General features: G+C 29.6%; 4 protein-coding genes and 1 pseudogene across 4 annotated transcripts; 2 read left to right on the top strand and 3 right to left on the bottom strand.

Moving 5' to 3' along the window:
- Nucleotides 1-394: 394 nt before the first annotated feature.
- On the bottom strand, nt 395-4,298 carry LOC145752574 (netrin-G1-like). Its single transcript, XM_082568878.1, has 11 exons — nt 4,238-4,298; nt 4,007-4,137; nt 3,768-3,948; nt 3,562-3,697; nt 2,891-3,047; nt 2,430-2,613; nt 1,888-2,079; nt 1,680-1,788; nt 1,278-1,417; nt 773-910; nt 395-405 (listed from the first exon to the last, which is right to left on the bottom strand). The coding sequence occupies exons 1-11, from the start codon at nt 4,296-4,298 to the stop codon at nt 395-397; spliced, it is 1,440 nt and encodes a 479-aa protein (XP_082425004.1).
- Nucleotides 4,299-6,611: 2,313 nt separating this feature from the next.
- Nucleotides 6,612-8,748, top strand: LOC145752946 (mediator of RNA polymerase II transcription subunit 18-like). Its single transcript, XM_082569323.1, has 6 exons — nt 6,612-6,743; nt 7,491-7,617; nt 7,804-7,926; nt 8,058-8,133; nt 8,380-8,543; nt 8,611-8,748. The coding sequence occupies exons 1-6, from the start codon at nt 6,617-6,619 to the stop codon at nt 8,621-8,623; spliced, it is 630 nt and encodes a 209-aa protein (XP_082425449.1). The 5' UTR covers nt 6,612-6,616; the 3' UTR covers nt 8,624-8,748.
- A 515-nt stretch (nt 8,749-9,263) lies between these two features.
- LOC145752573 (cyclin-dependent kinases regulatory subunit pseudogene) lies at nt 9,264-10,186 on the top strand (annotated as a pseudogene).
- Nucleotides 10,187-10,256: 70 nt separating this feature from the next.
- LOC145752977 (PIH1 domain-containing protein 2-like) lies at nt 10,257-11,858 on the bottom strand. The gene is made up of 6 exons (XM_082569355.1): nt 11,667-11,858; nt 11,404-11,521; nt 11,203-11,330; nt 10,819-11,110; nt 10,541-10,656; nt 10,257-10,418 (listed from the first exon to the last, which is right to left on the bottom strand). The coding sequence occupies exons 1-6, from the start codon at nt 11,835-11,837 to the stop codon at nt 10,281-10,283; spliced, it is 963 nt and encodes a 320-aa protein (XP_082425481.1). The 5' UTR covers nt 11,838-11,858; the 3' UTR covers nt 10,257-10,280.
- A 308-nt stretch (nt 11,859-12,166) lies between these two features.
- Nucleotides 12,167-21,023, bottom strand: LOC145751973 (uncharacterized). The gene is made up of 10 exons (XM_082568147.1): nt 19,447-21,023; nt 16,325-16,498; nt 15,845-15,945; nt 15,496-15,626; nt 14,846-15,043; nt 14,544-14,649; nt 14,048-14,191; nt 13,404-13,532; nt 12,999-13,157; nt 12,167-12,879 (listed from the first exon to the last, which is right to left on the bottom strand). Exons 1-10 carry the CDS (start codon nt 20,940-20,942, stop codon nt 12,461-12,463), a joined length of 3,057 nt encoding a protein of 1,018 aa, XP_082424273.1. The 5' UTR covers nt 20,943-21,023; the 3' UTR covers nt 12,167-12,460.
- Nucleotides 21,024-21,069: the final 46 nt, after the last annotated feature.

Here is a 21,069-nt window from a genome sequence, read left to right as displayed (position 1 = left end):
TAATTTAAAAGAGAAATTATTTAAGTTAGTTTAATATTCTTATATTTTAATCAAACCTTAATACAAAAACTATCTTTTAATTTACAAAATATTTTTAATATTTTAATTAAAAATAAAATGAACCGAAACTTTTAAAATCAAGTAAAAAACTGTAAGTATATCTTGCATTATTCAGCATTAGAAAATAAATGCAGGAATTCCCATGTATTATGTATGAGTTCAAACGAAACCTTAGAATAAAGTTATTTATAAACAACTGTATAGAAAATTAAAATTTAATCTGTATTTTAAAGGAAAGAACAAACACAAACATGCTGCTTAAAAATATTTATTAAGAAAAAAAATGAACAATAATATACCTTTTAAAGGTTTAAAATTTGTAAAAAAACACGCACTAAACACGCACTAAAAATACATAAATTAAGTTAATAAAAAGGTAAAAATGATAAATATAAAACACAAATAATAATGTATTGACTTATGACGGACCGCGTTATTTGTCCCATTGTCTGTTCTTGCAAGCGGTATCGAAAACAGATCGCCGTCAGTGGGCGTAAAAGGGCATTTTAAGTTAATTTCTTTTGAGCAAGAGCACCACCCAGCTATGGACTTAAAACACGTGGTTGAATTTGTATCGTCATTTCTAATGTCGCCACAATAGGTAAAATACGATTTTCCGCAGATCGTAGCCATATCTGATGTAATAAAGTGATTAGAAAAGGTCGTTGTAACAAAATTTAAGATTTTTTTTTAATTTAAAATTGAAACAAACCTAAACACACTCCATCGATCAGGTAAAAGTTTTCCTTGCATTTGTTACATTTTCTTCCAGCAAAGTTGTCCTTGCATAAACAATTGCCAGTGGGGGCGCACCAGCGCTTCTGAGACCCCGTGACGTCACATGAGCATGCTGTAAATGACGTCATAACAATAAAAAAGAGATTTTATCAAAATAAACTAAACAGAGTACTGACATAGTATCGAAAACATTTTAAACAAAAACAATGTTTTATCGAAAATGAGATATCTTTTATCCCCTTTTTACCTTTATTTATTTCCCCTTTTCTTACCCCCTTTTGCCTAACCCGCTAACCTTTCTTTTACCCGTACCCTTTTCCAGTAAATGCCGTTAATTTAAGAAAAAATAAGCCTTAATTTTAATAAAATTTTGCTTTCATCATGTTGGTTTTTGACAATATATATTTTTGTTAAAAATTTTAAAAATATTAATATTTCTTTTTAATTAACTTTGTTTTAAGTTTATAATTTAAAATTACCTAAACATGTATTTTTATGGTTGATAGGCACCAACTTATTCCTATAATACCCTCCCTTGCATCTCTCACATTCCAAACCTTCAGTGTTATGACGACAATCCACACATACTAGCCTTTGAAACGTGGTAGTTTTTTCACATCTATAAAACAACAGTTTTAATTAGTTTTAAGCAACGAAAATATGTTTGGCACAAAAATAATGCTTTGGTAAAGAAAGGTGATGTATATATTGTTATATGTGTATGGACGGCTGTTGTTGTATATAGAAATGTGTTTTAGTTGTGTTTATGCATGTATAAATGCTCTCTTGTTTTATATATGCAAATATACAAAATATTTCCGTTGTGTATATGCTTTTGATAAAGAACATTATATGATGTATATGGTACCAAGTAAATTTACCTTTGACTGTGATTATTACACGAACAAAACCAAGGATCAGTTGAAGTATTAAAAGTTTGAACATCTTTCTTTATAATTTCCCTGTACCACGATGAATAAAAACTCACACCTAAATCAAATAACAAATAAACATAAACTTGCTTTAAATATAAACGTTTTCAGTTTTAATACATTTTACCGTTTCTTTGACAACATTTTAGTCACTTACAAACATTTGCGTTTTCTGGTGTCAGGTCACGTGAGTAAACACCAGGTTTCCATGGAAACATCCAGAACAAAGGGCGACACCTCTCGCACTCCCTCCCCTCTGTGTTGTGCTTACAGCGACACTTTGCGGTTGCTCCGGAGTAGATACACTCGTTTGCATGACCGTTACACTGGCACCTAGGGGTGTAAAAGACTAGAAAATTATTACATAAAGTTTAGTTTAATATAACTTTTTATATACTTAAATAAGACTAAAAAACAGCTTCTTGACCCCTGAAAAACAAATTAAAAAAATCAAAATATTCAACGAAATAACCTAAGCTTTTTAACTAAACTACCAAATATTTTCTACCATTGAAAAACTTTTTAATAGCCTGTAATAAGGCCGAGATTTTAATTTTTAAAACATGGTAATATTTGCCCATAATAATTTATCCGGCCATGGAAAATGACAGTTTTTTTGTAGGCCTATAAATTAGTCTGATCGTCTACTAAGCTTTATTATATATAGATTACAGGATATGTGCTTAAGCACATAATTACTTAACCTTGCTGAAATATTTATTTTTTTGATCCCATAATGTCCAGAATATCTTACAACAGGTTCGTTGGTTTTACTTTTCATCATAATAACCGGTGATCTGAGCAATCTTATTCTTAAGTTGGTGATTTCAAGAAACGATTTCAACGGAAAGGAATCGTTGTAAAGTTGGGTACACATTGATTTCTGAAATATAAATAAACACAAGTAATAAACATAATAATAGAAAATATAGTAAGAAGTATATAGTTTACCCTAACTTGTAAAGCTAACTAAAATGTTTAATAAAAAACTTTTAAAACCCTGATGACGTCACAAATTACGTTGAATATGACGTCATAATCTTTTTTTGCCATTTTTTTGTTAACGTTTTAGAAGCTAAGTTTTATTTACAATATAAAAATATATTTAAAACACTTAAAGCTTTAAATATTTTTAAAATTAATTAATTTTAACAAATTACTTTTCCAAGTCCGAACAATCTAATCGAGTTAACTCTTCTGTTTATGAAAACAGGGGTTACACCGCTGTTATCATCCTTCCTCGAATTTAAACTATAATCTTCAGTACAAATCGGCGACAACGCTGATTCTAAGTTGGTAAAAACTTGTTCAATTCCACTAAAAAAAAATTAAATAATGTAAACATAAGTTAAATAAAAATGTCATAAATTTAACTTTTCCAAACTCTCTCAAAAAAATTTTAAAAAATGGGCCTTTCCATTATATGATTGACTAAAAAAATATTGTTTATATTAATTATTTCTAATTTTACAAATACAATTTTTTATGATCTAAAAATGAAATAAAAAGCATTTTACTATTCAAAGTTAATATATAGGTCAACGTATTTTATTTTAAAGAAATTAAATATTAATAAAGATGAAATACCCGACCTTATATGGATTAACATTAATAGAATTATATTTAAGCTAGCTTTTAAAAAAATTCATAAAATTGAACATTCATTCTACAGCATATTCAAGGCCCAATTATCAATTTTTAAACTTGTTTAAAAAAAAAAAAACGAAAAAGTAACAACAATAAATAAATCCAAAATAAACTTAAAATAATGTGGAAAAAATAATCAGAAAAGACTTTAAAATATTTTATATAAAAAAAGTTAAAATCTTACGTTTTAGGAATTCCAAATCTACTCATACAGTTATCAGCAAAATATTGAAGTGGGAACCACGTAATCCCGTAATCAGCTGACTTCTCGACCATCATCAGTTCCGGTCGACCGTCATGAAAGTCAATTGTGATGTCATCTAATAATTTATGACGTAATTTAAAGAAATACTCATTCCATAAATATTAAAATATTATTATTAGTTTTACCAGTTAGTATGAACACTTTTGGTAAATCTAAAGTGACGTTGACTTCGTAAAAATTGGAGTCGGGATTCGAACTCGGGTTACTTTGCCACCAAGTCCACTTTATTCCGTCGATCATGTGACCTGGATTATGACGTCGATCGTCACGTGATCTGTCACAAGTCATGCACGAATGACGATTTTTCTAAAAAAGAAAAAAAACTTTTTTTTTAAGTTAAAAATTAATAAAATATTTAACTTACCAAACTACAAAATAATTTTGCAGGTGAACCGCATGTGACGTCATCAGGAGTGACGTAGATTTTTGCTAATGACGCAACATTCCTAGCATCGTTTCGTGGCTCACACGCGGAAGGTTGCATTCCTTTTTTACCTCAAAAATAAATAAGATAAAAATTTAAGCTTTTTTAAGTTGGTAATGAAATCGGTAAAAAAAAAATATTTTTTTTAAATAAAATTATATTAATATTTACCATAATTTCGCGGAATTTCACACTTGTCGTTCAAACATTGATATTGGAACAATTGGGTCATTGTTAGAATTGGTGACGTCATAAAAAATATAAGAACAACATTTTTTATCTGCAAAATATAGTTTTTAAAGTTAGAATTTGTTTAATGTATTTAAAGTTAAAAATTGTTGGGTGCTTTGAAATAAGTTTGCAAAATTAAGAAACAAAAACAAACCGAATTAGTCGCTGAATTTTCTAAAGTTTTCATCTTTAGTTATTAACTAATTTGTGTTAAATTCCAATAAACCTAATTCTAGAAAAAAAATTTTAAAAAAAACAAAAAGTTTAATCTTAAACTTTCTAATACCTTGAATTAACTGAATAAAACTTAACTTTAAACGGACCATGTACAACAATTTGATTTGTAATCCAATATTCTAAATAGGTTTCCCATTGCGTTCTAGTTTTATGTTAATAACACTTGGATCTGTTTCTAATTCGCTATTATGTTTACGCTGTTCGTTATAACACTGCATGAATTATTCATAACCCAAACTTGGGTGTTAATAATGAAATACCACGCGGTAAAATAGAAGCCAAACTGCCGTAGAAATTTTAAGAGAATTCCGATGTTTTGTTTGTATGCAACATAAGTGAATAAATTGAAATTGATTAAAAAGTAATATTGTAAAGCTTAGGCCTAATTTAATGCTCTATTTTTTTAAATTTATTGCAAGATATCATATTTAAAATCCATTTTTAAGTTTAATTTAGGTAAAAACTTAAATATTTGTTTATTAAACTTGTTTAAATTGTATACCGCGTTTTAAACATAAAATAAACAAACTTCAAATTGTTTGTTTAATTCCTCAAGCAAAGTTTAATTGAATGTATATTTAAGCTATCAAGCCAACAGCAAACAAACGCTTTGTATACAGTTCATAAATAATTTAACTTAGCAAATTTACATTCGACCTTACATAATGACTTCATCGCTTATTCATAAAAAACAAATAACAGACAAAATTTTAATTTTTTATACGAAATTTTAAACAGAACCTCATAATTTAAAATAAATTAGCTTTTATTGGCCTTAAACAATAAATCATTGTTTAGACAATTAATTATTTAAGCAATATATACAAACTTGCGCTAAAGTTGACCAAACAAAGCTATATATATATTTAAATCTTCGTAAATATACTTTAAAAGTTATAAAAATGCTTTTATTTAAGTAAAACACCATACTTTATAGCTAAAAATATCTAAATATATTCTAATTTTTCTTGATTTAATAAAATTTATTTATTTCGGTTTTTTTTTGATTAATCATTGCAAATTAAATTTATTGATTGTATCTGTAACCTTTAAAATTGATTTACATTCGTAGGTTGAGTTTATTATAAATTTGTCGATATTTATTAACAATTTATTAACAAAAAAATCTAATTTATTTAATATAAAATAAAAAATAAACGCAAAACTTTTTAATATTAAAATCTTCTACATTCAATTTCTTACTTTACTAAAACAGCTTATAATATAACCTAAATAACACAACATTTATATCTTTATTACGTGTATAATTTTAATATATAAATATTGAAAAAAAATAGAATACATTTAATTACTGCAAGGTCCCTTCTCTTTTGATTGCTATCTTGTTCACTCAAATGTTTTAACTTAATTACAATTCACTATTTTAATTAAAATTACATGCAAGCGAGTTCAACAAAAGGGTAAAAAAGCTGAGTTGTTTTACTAAGCCTGTAAAAATCAAAGCCCAATCTGTAATTTTCGATTTAAAAATTTATTTAAACAATTAGATTTTCGAGCGATAGTTTATAATTGTCTCTTCCGAATTAGAAAATTTATATTTTGACTACGCGGGTGCCAAGATTTAAACTGTAGCCTACGCAATCTTCTGTTAAAAAATAATTTAAAATAGCTATTTGGGTTTCTAAATAAATTATGCATTTTGTAAATTGTTATTGAGAAAATATTGTTTCGAAATAAAACGCAAAACTTTATGACTAAGATATTTTATTTACGTTTTAAATTTTGTCAATAATTTAAAGCAACATAAACCATTTTTAAAAACCTAAAACAAGATAAGCATACGTTTATTTTTAGTCAGTTTTGTAAGATAAAACAATTTAATTATAACATCTAAAAATATATTATTTAAAAAAATTAAATTTGAATTGCAAGCTTCATTAAATTATAATGTTAAACATCAACTTTCAAGTTTAAAATGGTAAGAAAGTATAACACCAAAATAAAATTGATTGAGGATAAAAAAAAATTTTAAATAAAAAGTCATTACTCTGGGGTTTTTATTTTGGGGAAATTACCCTTTCTACAAAAAATATATTTTTAAGAAAAAAACCTTGAAACAAAATGGTTGAAGCTGCAGATTATCATCCTTTGTCAGGAGAATTATCTGGAAATGTCCATTTACAAGAATATTTTCTACAAGGGAGTGTTTTAGACCACAGCGTAGACAAGTTACGCGAACGTCTACAAGGTTTTTTAATTTGTAATTAAATTTATTTTATATAAACCAAATAACTGTTCAACATTTTCTAGTTTTACCTTCCAATATCTTACTTTTAATTTGTGTTGCATTGTTTAAATATTTTGACTATAAACTTTAAGTTAATAAACAACTAACTCCACTTGCAAAAAATAGAGGCAATACTAAAAAGAAGGGCAGGTGGGGGTAAAGGGAACACCAGGAAGGGAAAGAAGCCCCAAAAAGAGGGGAAGAGGGACTTTAAGGAAAAGTATTTGCAGTCTTTTTTATTAAGCTGCGAAAATTGTCAATACTAAAAGGCAATTTCTGCTGCTTTATAAAAATGACTGCAAAATACTTTTTCTTGAGCCCTTTTCCCTTTCTTTCCTTCTTTAAGTGATTTCCCCCCTCCCATTCTTCCCTTTACCCAGTTTGGAAAGTAGGTCTTTTTTCGACGAGATCTTGTGCGTGCAAGCGTAAAAAATGGCGTGACCGCGCGTGCACTCGTACTACGATTTTTGGTCTACGCGTGCACGCGTGATTTATGTTGGCGTGCTTTACTTAAATCTAGCTTAAATATACAAGCGTGCACAAATTTTTTTTTAAAACTAGGCGTGCAAAACGTTAATTTTGGGCGTGCATTTTTTTCACCGAAAAAAATCTCGTGCGTGCACGCTGCCCTACTTTCCAGACTGGCCCTTTACTCCATCCTTTCAGTGTTACCCCACAAAATATTTATTTTATACTAAACATTTTAAGGATTATGTGACAATGTTGAACCAGAAGCATTTCATGATCATGAACGTAATTATATTATCAAAAGTACAACAGCTTCATCTGTGATGGTTAAAGCCTGTAAATCACTGCATAAACAAGATACACCATGGTAAATTGAACTTTTTTTTGTTTATATCTTTATCCTCGATGTGGAAAGGTCAAATGCGCAACCTAAACATAGGGTAACATCAGTTACTCCAACCCAGACTCCAATTGTTTTTGGCAGACTGGGATATTAGGGAATACAATTGCATGATAATAAGGCTGCTATAATAACTTGGTAAATTGATTTTAGGCAAATGAAGTATATAGGCACACCAGAGATAGGGGATAGAAGTAAAAACATAATGATTCGAAGCAGTGTAACTGTCGCGACATCTCAAGACCCTGCTTCATTTTTAAATGATTTGGGTTTCACGTAAATAAAAATAACTCTTAAATATGACTTTAAATCAATGTTAAAATTGATTTTTTGTTTGGATTAAACATAATTTTTTTAATTTTATCAAATGCTAAACAACTACTCTTTATGTATATATGTATATTTAGATTGCAATTTGAAATTACTTTAAAGGGAACATTTTTTAGAAAGGGAAGAATAAAAATAATTGTTGCTAAACTAACAGTGAGTAATTTTTTCAAAAGTTTACTAACCATATAAATAAGATTTTTTCCAAATACTCTACCAGTAACCTGACTGTAGTGTAATGGATGAAGTGATGGATTTTGTAGTTTATGTCTGGCATAAATTTTACTGATTTTAAGAAAACATTAGCATTCATTAATTGACTTAAAAACTGCTAAAATTTTACTTTTCACTATAGGAAATTTAAGTTCTGCAGTTCTTCTGCTATGTTAAACTTATTTTTAGCCTCCTAGTTTATATGATGCTAGTAAATTAGAAGCTGCCAGCCAATCACATTTTGTCGAGATAAGTGCTCTAGCGTCATCGCGTGATGAAACAGCAAGTGATGAAGTTCGACATTTTTCGAAACTCTTACAACCAATTGTTATGCTCGATAAAGTTGATATAAGGTAAATATCTTTTGCGGTGTTTAATTTTTTGATTTGAATTTAACAATATTTTTTCTTTTTTTAACAGGCGCATCATGTAGTATATAAAGCAATGGCAAAATGAAGAAGTAACTAGATTTATTTGAAAAATAAAATATGGTTGAGATCATTTGATTATTTTCAAGATTGACCTATTTTATTAAATAAAGATATGCATAAACATTACTTAATAGCAATATTAACTAAAGTAATAAATCAATTATTACGTATTTATTTAGTTGATTAAAAACAAATTTAATTATTAGACTAGAAAATTTGGAACAAAACCAATTTAAAAGTTTTAAAATAGTAATCTTTTTTTAAATAGTAATCTTTACAATAAAATCCTTATCTGTATTAATGTTGTGTGCATTAAAAGCTATAAATTACATAGTCATATAAATAAAACAAGACCGTTGTGCTAATTTTAATTATGGCTTTTAAACTTTAGGCTTGTACAAAATATTTAGAAAATCCTAGTTATCGAGGATAAGTGAAATAGCATACGACGTGTTTTCGCGCCAAAACTTTCTCCAAACAAGGAATCCTTCGTTATCCTATGTTTAAACGGCCTTATATAAAATTATTCAATATCTTAAGACTAGAAAAGATACATTGACTTGTACATTTTTGCGTTATAAAACACATAATTTGTGTATATATAACACGAATCAGCCAACGACCGGGAAACGACACGTTCTAATGGAAATTGAAGAATCGATAGCAAGCCTACGCATTATTAGCAACATCCAAAACCAAATTATTTATTCAACTAAATATTCCGACAGTTCTTTTGAATACAGGTAATCGTGAAACTTTACATAATTTTACAACCGCAATGTCTAATTTGTATAACGTTAAGGCTAAGTTTACGAAATACAGGCAGCATGGTGTGGTGGTAAGAAACACTTGCTACACCACATGAGTTCGTGGGTTCAATCCCTACTTTTCTCATGCTGTAGCGGGGGGCGCTGTAAACGATATGAACTTCTGCAAAACTAGCACTTAATCAGCAGTATATTTATCGGTCAATTATAGTCTATAATATCCTAAACTGCCACAGGCAACTCGAGACTGGGTCGGGGAAACAGTTGTTACTCTATGTTTAAGTCGCGCATTCGGCCATCCCACATCAAGGATGAATTTATGTACAAAAAAAAATTAAAATTTCTAACACCCGTTTCAATAAATATCTAGGCACGTTTTTATGCCCCGAGTTTTAGCTAGAATGATTCCTAAACAGCATTTAATGTCGGAAAGTGAGTGGCGAAATTTAGGAGTCCAACAATCCCGTGGATGGGAGCATTATATGATTCATACCCCAGGTTAGCTCACTAGTTTGTGTAAAACGGCCTTAAAAGTGTTTAGTTGTAAACTTAGATACAAGCTAGAACGTTAAAATGTTTACTTTTTTCCCTATGTTTATGCTTAGCATTGAATTAGCTTATGTTATAGCCTACAGGAATATATATCAAAAATATATTATACTGTAAAAATAAATCACTAAAATAATAATTAACAAAAAATAAACATAAAAAGTTGCATAATTTTTAAATTACTGTTTTTTTTTAGAACCCCATATACTTCTTTTTCGAAGAAAATATAATATGATGTCAATATCTTGAAAACCAGCAAAAAAATTATTAATATAATTTAAACCCCCCCCCCCCCCATTATAAGTTGTACAAAAATAAGTTCTTTTTTTTGTGTTGTTTGTTATTATTTAGCAATGGGCAGTGTTAAAATTAAATATTTAGTTTTTTTGTTAAATTTTGCTGAAGCATTTTCATCGTCAATTGTTTGAGGAAAATCAATATTTAGATAATATTTCTCAGGTACTGTGAGCTCCAAATTATTCTAAAAAAAGCAAAGTAATTTGTATTATAACTAGACATACTTTAATAACATATAGTCCATAAAATAAGAGATTAGCATTTATAATTAAAGGTTTAATAGAGATCAAAAAAAATTAAAATTACCTGAGTAATATCCAAATCACAATCTGCAGTTTTTGAAACTAATGGTAGATAAATTTTTAAAACAATTTGGTTTTCATCTTGAGTCAAAGTGTAGGTTGGGGTAGGTAAAGGGGCTTCTAGAACAAAATATTTTTTCAAGTAATTATAAAAATGTAGAAAATTTCCAGGAAAAGAATTAATGATATAAATAAAATTTCAATAGTTAAAATCGGTTTTGGTTCCATCCAGTAAATTTTATAGATACCACATTAAAGTTGGGAATTTTTTTACAATCTTACTTATTTCTTCAATCAATTTTTTGTTAGAATTTTCGTCTTTTCCAATAAATGATTTCACAAAATCTTTCTCAGAATCATTCCCAATATTTTCATCTACATTTGAGGACAAATTTTTTAACAAAGATTCCGGAGAAGACAAAATATCTTTTCCCGACTTTAAATCTTCCGCCATTTTCATTATATCATCTTCCGAAACATCAGATTTTTTAGTGATGAATAACTTTTTAGGGTCAGCAGGTACATCACCTTTATATAACTCCTTATATAAGGTGTATTTTTTATTTAATTTCACCTAGAAAAAATAATTACTGGGTTTAAATATTAGTAACATAAAAAATGGTTACATTAATTCAAGATGTATTAAAAAATTGAATTTATGATAACCTTAAGTTGATGTTCAATGAATTCAATTATTAAATTGGTGAGATCGTGTTTATCAAAGGTTGATGCTGTTATTTCATTTAAAACTTTGTCATTGGCTGCTACAGCTATTGTTAAATATTCTTCAGAATCTATAAAGAGTTTGAATGTTTAAAACTTTGTTAAATAAAATAACAAAATTATTCCTTTTTTTTAATTTTGTACCTTTTGTTTTCTTGTATTTTTGTTTTATTCCACCAAATAGTTTTAAAGGTTCCGTATCATTTTCTGGATATGGAATTCTTTTCCAACCACAGACATTTACAAAACAGTTCAAGTCATTCTTAAATGCAAGATTTTTAATTACAAACAGCCATTAACAATTAAAGACGTACGAAGATCCAATAAAAATTATAAATTTTATACAACACTAATTTTTTACATAACAAAGCAAAATTAAAAGATTTTAATTGAATTCGTTTGGTTACCTCGTCTTTAGACACAAAGCAAAAATGTGGTTCAGGGTTTGACATATAAACCTCCCGTTCTTTCATTTGGTTGTCGATAAACTTCTTATAACCGTCTGGATCGCTCTGAGCCAGGTCCTCTAATCTGTCCCAAATATATTTTGCCTGATTCTTCATTTCATCTGAATTCATCGTTATTTTTTTACACTGAATTTCACGAAAAAACACTTTTAGGAGATTTTTTAAATTTTTGTTTATAACAACGAAAAATGTCAGAGCTGCCAAATTTTTTTTCTACAGTTGCCAAAAATTCCAGTTTATCCTCACACGTGGGATTGTTTAATAAATACAGTTTCAACTATAAGAAACATTTAACAGTTTAATAAAACTCGCCAAACGAGCAAAAAATAAATAAATTTGAAAATAAGACTTGAGAAACTACTCAAAACTGTATTCTATTATTCTACCTTCAAATTTAACATTTTTAAATTTTTAGAAAACAAATGTAGTTGTAAGGCACATAAAAAGCAATACATGTTTTAAAGAAGCATTATTTTATTAATTTTAACAACACATGATTATCAACTAAAATTTTGTTTTAAAATGTGTTAAAATAAGTGCAGATAGAAGAAAATATAGGTCCTTAAAAAAGTAAAATACCAGGTTCTCTCTTTACCAAAATATTGTATTATTTATTAATTTTGCTTTTTAAAAACTTCTACTCTTGGCAAGTAAACTGTATCCATTGATACAGTAGTTCTACACAAAAGGTTATTGGTTTAATCAACTAGCTTATCTATATTTTCAAGTTCTTTTCAACCTTTCGAAAGCGCATTTTTCTTTCTAGCTTGTAACTGCTCCCATGCTTCATCATTAAAACTTGCAAAACTAATATAAGGAGCAACCTTGTTGTCAGAGTCTAACTGCATCGACTCATGTTGATCGCTTCTGTAATACAAACCTTCATCAACGTTTAACACAATACTCGGCGACATTTGAGTTTTCCCAACTAAAATATTTGTCGGGGTGTCATCAGAGGCTGGGTCACTCGATTTACCCTCCATTAACCCTGTATGTAACCCTGGGACCCCCTCGTTAGAGTTGTGCTGATGGGGGATCACAAGAGAAAGGGTAACAGGGGGTTTTCCCATGATTGGGATTTGGTCGGTTGGCATAAATTCAGACGAGTTTCGCTTGTTGTAAGGAACTGATACTGGATGTCTTCCTGACATATCTGAAAAAGTAAACTTTAATGAAATCTAAAAAACATTTAAGGTAAAATAGGAATAAAATTTAATGAAAACAACTAAATTACTAAATTTAATAAAGAAAAATTATTTTATTTTTTATTACCAGCTAAAGGTGGGGTAATATCAGGCAAGGCATTTGTCCCAATTGGGTGGTTAATATTGCGCACAATAAGGGTAATATCACCCCTACTAAAGAAGGGAGTTTTCCCATACCCCTTTCGGTGTAAATGAGCAATTTTGTCAATAATATTTTGTGCTACACCTACATCAAAAATCCAAATTAAAAATAAAAAATATAAGATGAAAATAATAAATAAGACTACAATAAAATAGAACGAAGATTTAAAATAGTAACTAAATGCCTTTTATACTATAGAGTTTCCTTTTTCCTTGAAAAATATAAATACCTTACTACTTAAAATTACTACGAACATTTTAAAACAGAATGGTAACACAACTTTTTAAAAAAAAAATGTTTTTTTTTGTACTTGGAAACAAACAATTTTACCTTCAATTGTGTTCTTGTATAAAAGCTCGTGTGAAATCATGGCAGCAATGTCTTCGTTTGCATGTTTCGTTCCTGTTCCTTGCTCAAGTGATTTGTAAACATCATCCGACATTAGTACAAGAAATCCCTCTTTAAACAATAATAAATTTTATATTGAGTTTTATTACAGCTATTTAGCCTTTTTTGTTACCTATAAATGTAAGGAAATAAAAGTAACAATATTTATAAATTTATATATAGTGGAGCATAGTGGACGATATATATAAATGTATGTCTAATTTATAGGCCTACAAAAAAAAAATGACTCAAGTGATGTGCAGGTAAATTATCGCGGGCAAATATTAGTTGAGGGTTGCGACCATATTACAACAATCAAAATCCTGACTGTAGGGCTGGCTGGCTATAGACTTCCTTTACTTATAAAAATCTCTTGTCTTTTACTTGAAAGTTGTTAGATGCAAGAAATACTAAACAGTGACTAAATTCAAAATTGTTAAAGGAGCAAATATGTAACAAATTTTAACAGTTGCATAAATGAAATGCCCATGACAATTGGTTTCGTCAGTTTTTCATTGCATTATTATACAGTTTAAAATACCATTTAAATAAACATCTTACAACTGCATAAAAATCTTAATAATTACCGTTTACATCGGATAAGTGAATACCACCAAACACATCGGGAGTAGCAATCACTGGTTCACTTGTTGCACTTTTTAACATTTCCTTTTCCTTGTATCCTCCCTTTACTGTATAATCTCCAATACAACGAGTACATTCGTTCATACCTAAATTAAAATAAAAGGGAAAAAATAACAAAAAAAATTCTATTTTATTTTTGTATAGCTAACTTCAATCTTTTTTAGATAATAATTTAAAATTGCAGGCTAAAAAAACAGCATTGTATAATAAATTTAAGTATTTATAAAGGCTATAACAAAAACAAATAAGAAACAATTTTAAACCGACTATATAAAAAATAATGCTAAGATTTTTTTAAATCCCATTTTTCTTTAATTTGGCAGACTAGCTTTGTACAAAACTGAATTAATGATACAACTATACAACATTAAAAACTATTTTCAATTTTACAATAAGAACACATTTTAAATAGCTTATAAAAAATTAAATCTATTTCACCTAGTTTTCCCCTCTCTAATATTTTTTCCACATTCAAACCAAGATGAGAAAGTCTTGCAAGTTCTTGGTCATTATTTATATCATGATTGACTGTGATTTGGTTTACCTTATAACAGTAAATTAATAGGTAATTGTTTAAAAATATACAAAAATAGATAAAATGTTAAAAAAATAACTCAAAGTTATTCAGCTAAATATCAAAAAGTAAATACTTTTAGAATGTTAAAAAATTAGGAACAAAAAGAGCTTGCATTAATAAAACACTTATTTGTGATTTGAAAAACAAAACAAAAATAACTTACTTCTAATTGGCCAAGTTGGTTTTTCTGACATAACAATGCTCTACTGTCTCCAACATTTGCAACATAAAGATCATCGTTGACTATAAGTGCCACAACAGCAGTGGTCCCTCCTTTTATTGCATCGTTTAAAATCTTAATTTGTTGAACTAACGACGGGTAATGTTTCTCTGCTATGTCAGGTGGCAACCTTTCAGGCAACTTAACAAAGTAGAATTTTTTTAGAGGTAAAACCTTTATATATATTAAGTAGGCCTAGTTAAACAAAAATTTGGGGCTACATATTTATATATTAAGGTAGTAATGTAAGTAAGGGCCTAAAATATAATATAAATTATTCAATAGTAAAGCAAATTTTTGTATAGGCCTGTATTTGTTATTTAATTAAAGTATAAAAATTTAATAAAAAAAACAATTCTAACCACAATGGTTCAAACTAATGTTATGTTTTTATTCAAGATAACATTTACAAAAGTTTGTGGGAAAATTTTAAATGTTTACCATAAAACTTCTAAATATAAATCAATTTATAATAACAAACCAAATATTTAGATTGCAAGTGATTTAAATCTTTACAGTTACAAACAAGAAAAAAAAAACACTATTGCAAAGTTGTCTTTTAAAAACCTTTATTTTTTTAGTATTTTTTTTACCTGTGATTGTAAATGAGTTTTCTGAGCAAGTTGTGTATCAATAGACTCAAAGAAGCCTCGTTCGACAACGCTGAAAGCTTGTTGCAGAATCTTCTTCATTGAAGCAGCATTTACATGAGGTGTTAGTTGACCTAAAATTATACAACAAACTACATTTTTAAAAATTGTATAAAAATAAAACTATGTTTAGAAAATATATATTTTCTAAAAACTGTGATAAGTAATCTTATATTTTCAAGTCTTAACATACACTTAGTAAATTCACAAAAACAATTTTGATATTTCACATTTTTAAAAATTTAAAAAAAATTCTTTTTAAAAATAAAAAAAAAAAAAAATCAAAGTCTACCTAAAAGTAACTCAGCTGGAAGTCGCTGAGCAGCAAAATGTGCAGCTCTAGTTCCATCATGACCATCAAAAACTCCATACAGGTAACAATTATGATCCAATCTATTTGGAAACATGGTAATATTTTAGTAAATTTAGCATTGAAACAATATGACATTAAAGAAAAGAAATATAACATTGGAAAAAAAAATAAAAACCACATTGTTTAGACTTAAAAAGTTTAAAATCATTAGGTATGATGGTCAGGATTTTAATTACTGAATATAGTTGTAGCTTGCTTGTAGTAATTTATCCGACACCTCAAGTGACAGTTTTATTTATATTAGGCCTATAATTTGAACATACATATACATATCGTCCACAAAGCTTTATTCTATACAGATTTTATCAAAGCTAAACCAGAAAACCGCAATAAATAAAAACTTAAACCAGTCTACTTGATATTAAATTTTAAAATTAAACACTGAATTTTAATACTTACGCAAAATTAAAAGCATGATCTTCAAAAGCATAAGCTTCAGTTACCCTCCCATCAGCAAGATACATTACATTAGTTGCTTTTCCGATATCTGATAACTTACATTCTGGAATATCATCCGTCCAACTAGTCTCCGATCTGTGAAAAGTTCGACGATTTGGACTCGGAGTTGATGCAGTGTCAGGAGTTCCAATTTGTGACATTTTTACAGAACTTTTTATCAACTTTAATTATCTAAAATTATTAACAGTGTGTTAAGCTTAACAGAATTACGTGTTACAAAGACTTAGTTTTTTTGGAACTTAAAAATCAGTGTCAAAACAGACGATATATTCAAGGAACAATTAAATAAATTGGACTTTTTTAATATTATCAAATATTTCTCAATTAAAGTAACATAATACATGCAGTACAAGGTATACACCCCTACATATTATAGCAATAAACACAACAAGTAAAAGCAAAAGCTCAGGAAAGAATAAACCATTTTTCCTATTTAATTTATATAAAAACATTTTTAAAAAGAGTTAACTTTCTCTAGAAAATTTTAAACAAAAATATAGAAAGGCAATATCTGCTAAAATATCATAAAATGAACTTTAAAGAAAGAGCATTTCACAACAACTGATAAAAAAAATAGAAAGTCATGTAGAACAAAGCAAAAAATTATTATGCAAGACCTAATAATAAAGCGAAAATCAGCTATGTACACAGTACAGATATATACAACAAAATATTCACTAATTTTTACACTCAGAGGGTCAAATTGTTGTTAAAAAAAACACATGCTACATTAATAAGCCACATTTGCTAAAATAGTCGTACACTTGAATTTAAATTATGCTTTTTCAATTCAAAAATTCAAATTTTTTCTAGTAAATGTATTAAACATACTTTTCAATCCCTTAAAAATGGATTATTTGGGAAAATAATTTTACATTTACTGTAATTACGAATTATTGTTATTTATTAGACAATGTTAAGTATAATTTAAAGAATTAAATAAACATTTCAAACATAGAATACAGAAAACTATTAGAGTATTAATTCTTAAAGTAAACATTTCAACCGATTGAAATTTACAAAACTGGATTAAAAAAAAGGCAACTTAATTCGAATTTGAAAATACTTAGTATTCATTCTAATTTTTAAATAAAGAGCACAAATCTAAATTTAAAGTGGATTTTTTTGATAATTATAAGATTTAAAACCATCAAGCGGCAAGTTATAGATAATTTACCTAAAACCTTATGCAACAAAAAAAAATTAAAACACGAAACTGATTTTAGAAGGACGAAAAATGTAACATCATAATCACAAAATCACAAAAAAATTAATCTACATATTTAAACAAATTTTATATTACATAAGTCGGCTTTTCGTTTACTTGTTTCTGCAACTTCTGTTGAATATCAATTTCTATTTGTTGCAGTTCCATTGCAAGATAAAGATCTTCTGTTTCTGCCAGAATTTCCGATTGTGGAAGTTGTGTCTCATTCTGCGCTTTCGTTGAACTTGTATAACTTCCTGATAACACCAGCTCGGATCCCTTATTCACATTCCGAGGGTTTTGCAACGTTTCAACACTTGCTGATGCAACTTCCGTACAAACTGACGGCACTGTCTGCGGTTCCCGTCCGAACTTCGACTTATTTTTATTGACATCTGACGCAAATTGATAAGTTTCTCCATTTCCATTTGCTGTAACTTGTTCTGGAATAGCTGATGTTGTTTTAGAACGAACTGTACGGGCTATTGGACCATATTTGCTCACAATTCTTTGGTCTGGAATAGAATGAAATTCATCATCTTGTGATACAATGCTAACATTTGTTAAAATACTTTCAGAAATTGATTGTGTTCGTGGTCCACTGGAACTTGATGATGCCTTTAAGCTTCTGTTGTTAGCGGCAACCTGAGCAGTCCGTGTATCTAATCCAGACATGACATCGATCCCAGTCGGACTATTGCGTCCACTTCCACCTTTAGAGAGCAACAAACTGTGACTCAGGGATGGTATACAAGTGGCTCCACTCCATAAATCATAACTTCTATCGTGGCCTGACCTTTCAGTTGAACTTTGTGAGAAAAATGAACTGCTTGGCACTTCAATTGTTTGGTAAACATGTTGATGATTGTCGTGGTTAGAAATGTTGTTGCTTTGTTTTATGTTATTATCCTGTGGCAACACAACAACAGAACCATTATTTGGTGCTACAATTCTTTTCTGGACCAGTTTATTAATGACTTCATATTTCCGGGTTCTAAGCTCTTCTAGAGATGGGTTAACACTTTGAAGATGGTATTGTTGATATGAATGTGATTTAGTATTATCATCTGCTGCAACAATGTAGCCAGAACTACTTTGACCCATACCAGGTTGAGTTTGCATTTGGTTATGCAAAACAGGTTGCTGAGCTTGATAAATTTGGGGTTGTGGTGTTATCAGCATATTTTGATAGCGAACTGGCATCTGATGTATCGGCTGTAGCAACACTGGTTCATGTATATCAGAATTGGTATGTTGAACCTGTTGTACTTGTTGAACCTGCTGTACTTGTTGAACCTGTTGCACTTGTTGAACCTGTTGCACTTGTTGAACCTGTTGCATTGGTTGCACTTGTTGAACTGGTGTTATGTAAGTATATTGTTGTTGATGATGTCCACTTTGGTCCTGGATAACTGGTTGCGATGCATAACCATGTTGTGGTTTTATTTGGATTTGCTGTGGTTGCACATAATGGTTTGCTTGAACCATCTGTGGTCTAGCTGGTGGTATGGACTGCTGGTTGTTTTGCTGGTTAATATGGTGCACAGAATAGTTGTAATGTTGCTGCTGGTTGTTTGGAATTATTGGTTGTAAAGGTTCATATGCAACTGTTGGTTTTTGGTTATAAACCACCTGGTTATGGTGAATATACTGTGGTTGTTGAACCAGTACTGGTGACTGTGGTAACATAGAAGGAGGGGCTTGTATTGAAACATTTGTTTGTTGGGAATTTTTCATAGGTGGATTATAGTTAAACTCTCGTGAGGGTAAATTTAATGAACTTGGATGTTGTTTGGTTTCTTGGTTATAAATCGCATTTTGAGATGGAGTAGCACACTGACAGGAACTACACAATGTCGAATCAGCATTATTGGAACCATGGGGCTTAGCCTTAACAGGAGATGAGGTTGCATTGTTCTCCTCAGTTGGGCTTAAATCATTTGGTAATTCATTGTGAAAATTGATGTTAAATGGGCCTCCCTTTTTTCTTCGATTTCTGTAGAGTTGCAACTCTTCATCAGAGTGTGCAAACGTACATGAATTTCCACGTGGGCACATACCTTTGTTTTTGCTATCTCTACACATCGACGTCTTGTACTTTGTAGTTTGTTGCACAGCATCCTGACATTGCCACATCCAATGATTATGATTCTTTGTAAAATCAACCAAACTCTTAACAACAATTTCAGCGGCGACTAAATACTTCTCAAGACTTTCCCAGTTAGGCACTAATGACTCTGGATTGATATCTGATAAGAGTTTAAAATGTTGAACCAGATAATTTAAAGTTCCAGGGTCTCCAGATCTAAGTAAAGCAGATTTTAAGTCATCGATACATTGACTAAACAGCATACCACTTTGCAGTCTATCAATTATAGACTGCATGTATGATTTATGAGCTTGATCCCCATATAATAAAGCACTCCACTGATCTGGAGCAATTCTTAATCCTGCTTCTCTTGCAATTTGCACAACTTGAGAATCATGTTCTTTCCGTAGTTCGTCATAGCTTAAAAACTCCTCTTTTAACTTCATAAGAGATGAATCACTGTCGCGCTTTGTCACAACAAAACATGAAGCTCTGTAGAGTAATTGAACGACATGGCCGATACTCGTTTTAGAGGCTTGTGTGAATTGTGTCTGTAGATTCTTCACAGCAAGTTGAACTAAAACTTTTCGTGACAACTCTGAACCATCTTCCAGAGCAAGATGGATGAGTTTCAGTGCTTCCTCCTGCATTGCAGGTCCTAAGAACTGACAACCTCTGCTTCTCACAGCAGCCCATAAACTCGCCGATAAAGTTGTTGGGTTCTGATGCAGTAAAATTAATTCAGTTGCTGTTCTTTCTCCTAATGCTCTTACAACTCTTAGTGCTCTTTTTCTTCCCTCTTCCTCCACTAGTTGGCAGTGGAGAAGCAAAACTAATTTTCTTTGCATCGGTCGTGAGAGCTCCTTGTTTTTATCTCCTTGTAGTTGGAGAGCTAGATTTTCAATCAACTTGGTTGAATTTTGAAAGTAATTTTGACTGCCATGAAAACGAACTGAATCATCTCGCATAAATCTTAAATCTTTTCTCTCCTCATCGCTTCCAATTAATTGAAGAAATGCGAAATTGACCGGAAGTTCGTCCATGGTACATTCTGTGTTAAACTGATCGAAAGGGCATTGAGGATGCTTCATTCGATTTAAACAACTTTTACAAAAAGTATGTCCACATCCGAGACTGTAAGGTTGCCGATCATTTAAGTTAAATTCCTTATTGCAGAGATTACATGACAAATACTCTGTCCATGCTGGGGGTTGTACAGTCACATTTCTCCGAGGTTCATTCGAACGATATTTCGAAGACATTTTGATTGAAATTAAATACTTTCAATTCATTTTAAATCAATAAAACTAACTGCATTAAACTGCAGTATTTACAATAATTCCTTAAAAATCTGGAATATAATATGTAAAAATAAATAAATAACAATCA

This window comes from Corella eumyota, chromosome 5 (genome assembly GCF_963082875.1).
Source record: "Corella eumyota chromosome 5, kaCorEumy4.1, whole genome shotgun sequence".
Lineage (NCBI taxonomy): Eukaryota > Metazoa > Chordata > Ascidiacea > Phlebobranchia > Corellidae > Corella > Corella eumyota.
The sequence above is the reverse complement of the archived record's forward strand: the minus strand, read 5'-3'. Positions and strand labels throughout refer to the sequence as shown.